The 9627-nt window shown below is 45.7% G+C and overlaps 1 protein-coding gene across 2 annotated transcripts; it reads left to right on the top strand.

Annotated features, from left to right (window-relative positions):
* The first annotated feature begins 1949 nt into the window (after positions 1–1949).
* LOC125520171 (splicing factor 3B subunit 2-like) lies at positions 1950–8918 on the top strand. 2 transcript variants are annotated; one of them, XM_048685011.1, is made up of 19 exons: positions 1950–2185; positions 2251–2406; positions 2571–2768; positions 2946–3053; positions 4181–4258; positions 4509–4601; positions 4998–5084; positions 5175–5276; positions 5364–5459; positions 5669–5802; positions 5925–6015; positions 6163–6248; positions 6320–6413; positions 6775–7445; positions 7558–7654; positions 7800–7861; positions 7989–8058; positions 8207–8283; positions 8405–8918. In XM_048685011.1, the coding sequence occupies exons 1-19, from the start codon at positions 2030–2032 to the stop codon at positions 8550–8552; spliced, it is 2604 nt and encodes an 867-aa protein (XP_048540968.1). In that variant the 5' UTR covers positions 1950–2029; the 3' UTR covers positions 8553–8918. The 2 variants fall into 2 exon arrangements, with proteins under 2 accessions (XP_048540968.1, XP_048540969.1); XM_048685012.1 differs by lacking the exon at positions 4509–4601.
* Positions 8919–9627: the final 709 nt, after the last annotated feature.

Genomic DNA, 9627 nt, shown 5'->3' with positions numbered 1-9627 from the left:
TACAAAGAAATAAATTTGGTAGGGGTGGGGGGGGGGGCATTGCCCCCTTTGGCCCTCACTAAGCTCCGCCACTGTTCACATGCATGAAACCAACCATGTAACTAGGCAACAATTCAAACATGTCTAATACCACAAGAAAAGAAAAAAAAAGAAATGCACCAAAATATCTTGTGAGCTGAGATTCCGATTTACCAAAAATAGTGCAACCTATGCAGTCAGAAGCTTACTTATTGTATCCTTCAAAGGTTTTTCCATTCCTATACATGAAATTCAGAAAAGTTTAGATGCCCCCCTTACATACACAATAAAATGCACCCAGTGACGTGCAAAGGGGGCTAAGATGTAGAAATCTCCATCTTTGCAGTCATTAGATGGAACCACAAGAAGAGCAATTTGATACCTTGCTAATGCGCAGAGTCTCGGGGTAGCGGTTTGGGAGCGACGGTGAGCAGAAGCGCAACAAGGTAGATATGATGGTTCATGGTCGAGGACCTTGTGCGCTTGTTCCTCGACTCAAAAGCGCTCTTCTCCACGAACACTTTGATTTTCTTTGCTGACCTCGACATTGTACGCAGGACTGCTGTTTTTCCTCTCGTTCAGTGCTGCTCTTCCTATAGATATAAACAGCTTCAACTTGTATTAACCCAAAGGGCTAAATTTAAAGCAGTAGAGAGGAAGGTGTAACCTAGAAGTTATACAATATTTTTTTTAGATGTGAAACGTCCCCTAGCCACTGTAAATCCCACAAAAAATCTGAAACAACCATGGAACAAGTATCAAACACTTGGCATTTTGCTCTTAAAGAACATGACATCCAGTTAGATCATCAAGAAGCCTTTCTGCAATCAGTACACACATTCATATTGCTCTCTCAGCTTTCACTGCAGTCATACCTTGAAAGTAGGCCGGGGACAATCTCAAGGCAGATAAGTAAACACATTTTTAGCATTAGTACCTACATCAGTTTCGGCTACGGGAGCAGCAAGATGGGCCAAGAATCTACACAGTAGCCCAGGCGGAACTGCAGTCAGATCTGACGGCCTTTGACGACCGAACCAAGAGATCAAACGGCTAAAAATGCATATGGCGTGAGAAGCCTCGGTTTAGGCTCAGTTTTACAGTCCTTAATGTTGAATAATAAAAGACTAAAAAGATAAAACTAGTCCTTCTATTTCTATGAGTACTGGTGCTACCAATGAGCATGAATAAGTGCGCGAGGCCCAAAGATCGACCACCTCCTTGCAGTCGGCCTCCAGAACCACTTGCAGAGCTATCTTGAGGTGAGGGTAGTTCAAAGTGGATCATTGGCGGGAGGGGCGTTTTGATTCCCGAGAGCATTTGCTCCTGGATGAACAGTACCGCAAAAAAGATGGTAAAATGTTTTTAAAAAATTCTGATTTTTTTTGTGGATATCCATGTTAGTGTCGCAACCATGCTTGACGGTGAAAAAAAAATTAAATTTGGGGTGACATTTTGAGGCAACATTTGGTGTTTAAATTTGTTTTTTTTGCAGGCCAAAATGTTTATCCTTTTTGCCTAAAACTTTGCAGGTAGCATTCGGATGTGACTATAAATACATAAAAAAAATTTGTTGCGATTTTTTGACATTTCAGAAGTTATTTTTCACGCGCAGGAGCACATGCTCCCAGGAGCCAAATTGAATTTCCGATCATTGGCCTCATTCATAACTTTTTCTGGCTCGATCATTCATGAATATAGTAGGTGAAATCGATTGAAGCCCGGTTTGCAAACTATTTGCTCATCATTTAGGGGCATCGATATTTATGGCTTAGGATGCTTTCAAGATATATGGCTTCAGTATTTATTTATCAGTAGGTGAACTTTATGGGTTTCACTCTAGTAGCAGCAAATGTTGAAACCCATAGAGCCCAGCTTGGGGTGGGCCCAACAAACGAACCCCCCACACACAAGTCAAGAATCAAGACCGACCACAGTCCACAAGCTACAGCAAAAGCCCGTCTCTCCTCGCTCCCGTCGCCTCGCTCGCTCGCTTCTGCTGACGACGATCATGCCCACCGCCGTCGCCGCCGCGGCGAGCCCCACGCCGCGGGACAGCGGGCGCGGCCGCCCCCGCCGCCTGCGCCGCCGCAGGGCCAGGAAGAGTAGGGCCAATGCGGGGGCCGGCGAGGAGAGCGCCCGCCCCGGCCCCGACCCCGCTCCCCAGGCGAGCTCCTGCTCCGCCGCCCCGTAATCCGCTCGAACGGCGCCTAACGCCGCGCTTCCTTGCAGGTGGAGGTGGAGTACGTGCCGGAGAATCCCTGCCTCGGCGCCGACGACCCCCTCCTCCTCGGGGTCTTCGCGGCCGTCTTCGAGAAATTCGGCCTCACGGGCCCCGCCGCCGCCGCGCCCGCCGAGGTCTCCGGGCCCTCCTCTCCCCCCGCCGAGGTATCCGCGCCATCCTCCTCCCTTCCTGTCCATTTCGGGGGAATTTGGTAGGGTTTTTGGCGGGGTTTCGGCCGCGAGGGTTTGGTGCCTGCTGACAGCAAATGGGTCCTCTGCTTGAACTAGAATTGGGAATGAAACGAGCGGAATTTTGTTGTTGCTGGTAGGGCGAGGAGAATGAGAGGGAAGGCGCTGTAAATGCCGCGATGAACAAGGGGCCAGATGCTGCTGATGCTGAGCAGGAGACCCCAAAGAAGGAGGAGGAGGAGGAAGCAGTTGCCCCGTCGAAGAAGCAGAGGAAGCAGCTGCGGAGGGTGAAGATTTCAGAGCTGAGGCAGATGTGCAGCAGGCCTGATGTTGTTGAGGTGCTTTGCCTCTTTCAATCACTCTCCTGTAACCCCAATGTCGACGATTCGTTGAACTTTTACCTGTTGTGCGTCCATCTATGTTGACATGTTGATGCTGTTGGCTAGCTGTGGTATGTTTACATGAATGCGCTCTCTTCATCTGACATGTGCTTTGTTGTTTGTTTCCCTTGCCAGGTCTGGGATGGTAATGCCCCGGATCCGAAGTTGCTTGTATGTCTCAAGTCCTGCAGGAACACCGTGCCTGTTCCGAGACACTGGTGCCAGAAACGAAAGTACTTGCAGGTTTGTGAGCTTTGAAACATCTCTGTTTTAGTATGATAACCAAGTTTTGTGAAATTCGTTACTCGGTAAGTCGGTATGCAGAAGATAGCTGCATTTTCTTCCAAGTCAGCCAGGGAGTGGGTGTGGGAGCATGTGCCTTGGGGAGGCTTGGTTGCCCTGTTTTATCCTACCATAAATTTGTAGTGCCCCTAAGATGATTTGGTCGCTTGGCCTAAGATGATTTGGTGCATACTAGGAAAACTCAACTCACTGGCACACCTGCTGCTTGTGCCCTTTATGCTGACAAGTCTAGAGATAGTTGGCTATACTAATTAGTTATTTATTTGAGGTCCCTTTATGCTGACATGGCTAGAGATAGTTGGCTATACTAATTAGTTATTTATTTGAGGTCCCCTTTTGCTGACATGGCTAGAGAGAGTTGGCTGTACTAAATAGTTATATATCCCTGAGTAACAGGCTTCAAACATTAATTCTTCTGAAATGCCAATCCAATTTGTGACCCATTTGAACAGCTATATCCCTTTTGGTTTAATCAGTAAACCTAGACCTACATTGACTATGTTTTGATGAGAAGTATATGAAATGTGGGATCCATGTGCCACAGCAACAACTAGAGAAGTTGTCGTTGGCTGCAGTCCTATAATCTCAACCTTACTGGCATTTTGGAGACGTCTTGATTATGCTTTACCAAAATTGTGGCTTGGGTATCTGGGGCAACAAACCAAACATGCCCATAATATCCAACATCTTTCACCTTTCTTATATGGTTTGTAATTCTTGCAGGGACTGTTGTAACAATCGAGGAGGCTGGAAATGGTGTTGTACTACTTGAATGGTTTCTGTAGTGTATACAGGATAGGTTTTTTTTCTGGTGGGGGTATTTAGGATAGTTGAATCTTGTGGGCATTCATTTGATGCCCCTTCTGCTGTACAGATTAGAGTCCAACTAGAGTCCATGGCTTTTGATATTCCGTGCATTAGAATCAGAATCGTACTTCTCGAACTGTTCTCTTTTTCTTGAAGACTACAAAATTCTAAACTCAAGATAGCATCTAGGACTAGGACTGCCATATTCACATATTTCTCTGTTCATATTTTTGGATTCATGCATGATGTTGCTGTTTCAGGGCAAGAGGGGTTTTCAAAAACAGCCGCTCCAGCTTCCTGACTTCATTGCTGCAACTGGAATTGAAAAAATAAGACAGGTAACTTACTTTCTTGGAGTTGGGGAACATACATGGAGTGTTTGTGTTGGTTTCAGTGAAGCTATTATTCGGGTTTATTGGCTGATAATTGGCTGGTAAATCCAGTGTTATATTTGTAAGCTAGTGTCAGTGTCTGTTCTATCATGGGAAACGTTGCATGTTGGCGCAGTCCTTTGGCAAGCCAATAAATTTCGGAAACTTGCCTGCACAAAAAAGGAAAGCCCAATTGATTTTCTAAATGTTTATGCGGGCATACGTTCAGAAGGAGAACAAAAAGACATTGAAACAGAAGCAGCACAACCGTATGCAGCCCAAGAGGGGATATATGGATATGGATTATGAGGTCAACATCTCCACCTGCATATCATAGTAGTTTAGTTATGTTGCCAAAGCTGCAAATATGAAGCAGTTTGTGGGTTTCGTTTCCTCTGTTTTCTTCCATACATGATACAACCATCAGTACATATATTGCTACTGTTCAGTGCCTTCTCTAATTTTCTTGCCGTGTTTGTATTTGAGGCCCTCTTTTTGATGCAAACCTAAATCCTCCATGAACCCATAAGAGTAACTCCCTGAGTGCCATTCTATTGTTGTGGGAACTTACACAACTAATAAGCAGATGAGCCCAGGATCACAGATGAATTATCATATTTGATGCAACTTTAGTATATTAGATTTGTCCAGTTATCAGTTTGTACCATGGTGTCATTCAAGGCTAATAATGTTTTGTTTTCCACAGGTTTTGCATGATGCATTCTTCAAATATCAAACAAAACCCACATTGACTAGTTATGGTGATCTGTATTATGAAGGGAAAGAGTTTGAGGTACGTAATCTTCAATATTTACACAGAAAAAAACAGGAGACACCATCCATGAGTGGTTCTGATGCTAAGTTCTACTTACACATTCGACAGCTGAAGCTTAAGGTAATGAAACCAGGTATGCTGTCCCAGGAGCTTAAAAAAGCTCTTGGTATGCCTGATGGTGCCCCGCCCCCAAGGGTTACCAGGATGCAGGTATGTATTTTCTAACCTATGTTTGTCTGGTTCGTACTGACAGTGCTTTCATCATTAACCAGTTGACCCCGATTCATTTTTTGCCAGTTCTTTGGTCCTCCACCCTCTTATCCTTATCTGAAGATCCCAGGTTTTAATGCCCCAATCTCTCCTGGAGACAGTTTGGGTGATGAACCTGATAAGGTACCTTATGTGAAAAAATTGCTTTTCACACCATTTAATTATTCATACACTTTCTTTCTAAACCTGCTATTGTTTCTTTGCATCATATCCCAGTATATGAAAAAGTTATTTGGATTCCTGCAGCAAGACAAACCTTGTAAATAAAGTTAGTTGCAATGTATTGTGGTCTTCGTGAGCAGAACTAACATTTGCTTTCTGCGGTTATCTAGGAAGAACCTCTCAATCGCAGCAAACACTGGGGAGATTTGGACGAAGAAGAGGATGAAGAGGAAGAAAAAGAGGTGGAACTAATTATTCATGAGGAAATAGAAGAAGGTGTTCGGTCTATTGACACCGTCTCAAGGTAATTCTCTATACTTCTGTTCTCTTGTTGCCAGTTATTTTATCGTCAGTTACCAGTTCTTTTATTTGAATTAAATAGTGCAGTAGACACCTAGTATCTAATTGTCCTTCTTTCTGTAACAGTACTCCGGCTGGTGTGGAAGCACCTGATGTTATTGAGCTTCGGAAGCTGAGGAAGGAGTCAGATAACCAGGCAGAAAGGCCATTATACCAGGTAAGTAAACTGCTGCCCTCTGTCCGAGAAAGCAAAGTGGCATTAATCATCATTTTTCGATAATTAACAAATGATTCTATTATAGCACTACTTGGCTTGGCTAGTCGTTGCTGTTAATCATCGACATGTTGTTTCTTCCCTCTGAAGGTTCTTGAACAGAAAGAACTAAGGATCACTCATAGGGCGCTGTTCGCGTCGAGCCACGCATATGTTTCCCTGGCCAAACCTACTGAGTAATCCTCCCCCGATCCCCGTCTTGTTTGTCAACCAGAAAAGTCACACGCCACATGTGCTCACTTTGCAGGTACGTGCTGGTTGGAGCGCAAGATACACCGTCATCATCAGGCGGCAATTTTGGTGATGGGCCTGGGGAGTTGGGAAAGCCTCCAACTGACGAGGTAACTTATCTATTTAAAAGTTACTTTTTATACTATCTAATTACTAATATGCTTCCTTCGGACACCTGCTATTGTTTGTTACCAACAGCCTAGGCACCCAACCCAGTATAAGAAAATGGTTTTGGATTCAGCACGATAAACCTTGTAAATGAAGCATAGTTTTAAATAGCCGGCTATAGCCCCGCTATAGCTCTGCTATAGCTCTTTGAGGATGTTGCCGCTAAACGATTTCATGTACAATTTGCCGCTATAGCCCAGCTATAGCTGTTTTTAAGGGTTGTCGCTAAATGCCATAGCCCGCTATTTAAAACATAGAGTTAGTAGTGAGCAGAAGTAACATTTGCTTTATGCAATTATGTAGGAAGAACCTATTGATCGCAGCAAACACTGGGGAGAACTGGGCGAAGAAGAAGAGGAAGAGGAGGAATTGGAAGATGGGAAACTAGAAAAAGGCATTCTAGAAGAGGAAGAAGAGGAAGAGGTACTGGAAGATGGGGGAATAGAAGAATGCATTCTAGAAGAGGAAGAGAGGAAGGAGGAACTAGAAGATGGGGAAGTAGAAGAAGGCACTCTGGAAGAGTTGGAGGAGGAGGAACTGGAAGATGGGGAAATAGAAGAAGCTACTCGGCAAGCAGAAGAGGAGGGGCTGGAAGATGGGGAAATAGTACAAGGTATTCGGCAAGAGGAGTTGGAGGAGCTGGAAGATGGGGAAATAGTGGAAGGCATTCTGCAAGAGGAAGAAGAGGAGGAGGAACTGGAGGAGGGGGAAATAGTAGAAGGCATTCGGCAAGCGGGAGAGGAGGAGGAGGAACTGGAGGAGGGGGAAATAGTAGAAGGCATTCGTCAAGAGGAAAAGGAGGAGGAGGAACTGGAAGATGGGGAAATAGTAGAAGGCATTCATCAAGAGGAAAAGGAGGAGGAGGAACTGGAAGATGGGGAAATAGTAGAAGGCATTCGTCAAGAGGAAAAGGAGGAGGAGGAACTGGAAGATGGGGAAATAGTAGAAGGCATCCGGTCTGGCACCATGTCAAGGTAATTTGTCTATGCCTGTGTTCTTCTGTTGTCAGTTACCATATTAAGTTTTCTTTTCAATTAGATATTGCAGTAAACACTTGGTATTCACTTGTCCTTGTGGCTGTGACAGCAGCACTCCAGCCAGTGTGGAAACACCTGATGTTATCGACCTTGGGAAGTCGTGGAGGAAGGAGCCCGAGAAGCAGGCAGAAAAGCCATTTTACCAGGTGATGTGAAGTGCTCTCTGTGTCCGAGAAAGCAAAGTGCTGTTGATCATCAAGTTGTGTTGATAATCAACAAAGTGCTCCCTGTGTGGGTTTGCTAGTCGTTGCTGATAATCGTCAATTTGCTGTTTCTTTCTTGCATGTGAAGATTCTTGAGCAGAAAGAAGGGAGGATGGCCTCTGCCAGATCACTGTACTTGTCAAGCCGCAGGTGTGAATGCTTCCCTAACCCAACCCTTATCATGCAATCCTCCCTTGATCCCCGCTTAGCTTTTGAAATGAAACCCATAAAAGTCACACGCCGCATGCATGCACGCGCACTCTCGCTTTAATCACAGGTACGTGCTGGTGGGAGCGCAAGATAAACCATCAACATCAACATCATCATCAGGCTCTAAAAGTAAAAGGGTGAGCCCATTAGCAGTGGAGTTCCCTCCCTCATCCTCTGTTGTCAATACCCGTTGCTTGCCTGACAGTCACTACTTGTTAGTTGAGGTTCTGACGTTTATGCCTCCTCTTTCTTTCCTTTCCCCGTGCCGCTGGTGCTGCTGTTAAGAAGCAGAAGCTGGAGAGGGTGGACGTCACGATCCACCCTGACCAGCTCGACACCGTAGAGGACGCCCTGGTGGCCAAGTAAGATAAGACCAGCGCCTCTCGCCGTCGCAATCCTGTGGCATAATGCCAGGGATATCATATATCCTGCGGCATAATCCTGTGTACGTCTTGGTGACCGTAGTGGGGTTGTGATGGACAGGTACAGGGAGCTTTGGGGGGAGGAGAGCAAGGGCAAGGGCAAGGGGAAGATGAGGAGGAAGGTGGTGGGCGGGGAAGGCAGCAGCTGGGTGTCGCCGCCGTCCTGGAAGACGGTGACGAAACGGAAGAAGGTGGACTTCAAGTTTTAGAAGAGGCCGCGAATGGGATGTAACTTTTTTGTGTGCACTGGAGGAGGTAGATTAGTGTGTCTGATGATGATGATCTGATGAACAGAAGAGCTCCCGGCCGTTGCACGGTGGTGGTGGAGTAGGGGTAGGAATTCAGTTTCTGATGGGCTGTCGGAGCCGGTGAAGAAGGCTGCTGTCTGTCGGAGTAATTTTTGTGCACAAACGAGCTAGTAACTCACTGGAGGAGACAGATGAGCATGAGCGTATCAGTATGCGATGACTTGCTGAACAGAACCCGTTGCACCGCGTATGCATGTGCAGATGGTAGGAATGCAGTTTTTTGGTTGGGCATGTGAATGGATCATCACCAAACCCGTTGAACCGTGATGCTGTAGCCGCGTGTTGTGGGTGCTACTAGGATGTAGAGTTTTGGTTGGTAGAAAGAGGGCGAGTAACATGCGTTGCATTGCATTTGCATGCGATGGGATGGGCGATTGGTGGGTTTTTGCTTAAGCTGGATTTGGCAGCTGGCCTACCGGTCCTACTGTAATGATGATGGTGGTGGTGTCTGCTCCCTACACCCACTGATTGGTGTAGGGGTGCCCAAACTATTCCATTCTGAGTATAGATTCATCACGAGCCCAACTGCCCCAACTAGCCGAGAATGAGAGATCGGGAGAAAGGCAAACATCGACGGCTCACGGCCTCACACTTGGGAAGATAAATGTGCCCAACTCCCGTTAAGACGAGACAAGAGACCCGAGTGGGTTGTCGGTTGATGGACGGGAAGTGCATGGATGAACCCATTTTAGGAAACACATTTTGAAATACTAAAAAATTCTGAAAAAAGGTGAGCGCAGACATTTTCATATTATATGTATATGCAGAAAGTTTCACGAAAAAAACAATTTTTTTTATAGCCTGTGTAAAAAAAACAAAACATTGTGCCGCGGAACGCTATTTATATTTGTCTTTCAGATCAGACAAGATGACATTCGCAAAAGAAAATAAAAATCACTGGACAAGAAGAGCATGTGGTGGCCTGATTCCACGTGTCAGCTAACCAACAAGGACGCGTCATTAAGGGGACACGTCA

The sequence above is a fragment of the Triticum urartu genome, chromosome 7, assembly GCF_003073215.2.
Source record: "Triticum urartu cultivar G1812 chromosome 7, Tu2.1, whole genome shotgun sequence".
Taxonomy (NCBI): Eukaryota; Viridiplantae; Streptophyta; class Magnoliopsida; order Poales; family Poaceae; genus Triticum; species Triticum urartu.
This window is presented reverse-complemented; position numbering and strand designations above follow the sequence as displayed.

Coding starts and splice junctions, on each gene's coding strand:
- LOC125520171 (XM_048685011.1), top strand. CDS start 2,030: ATGCCCACCGCCGTCGCCGCCGCGGCGAGCCCCACGCCGCGGGACAGC. Junction 5,277..5,363: donor CAAGGGTTACCAGGATGCAG/GTATGTATTTTC, acceptor ATTTTTTGCCAG/TTCTTTGGTCCTCCACCCTC. Junction 5,803..5,924: donor TCTATTGACACCGTCTCAAG/GTAATTCTCTAT, acceptor TTTCTGTAACAG/TACTCCGGCTGGTGTGGAAG.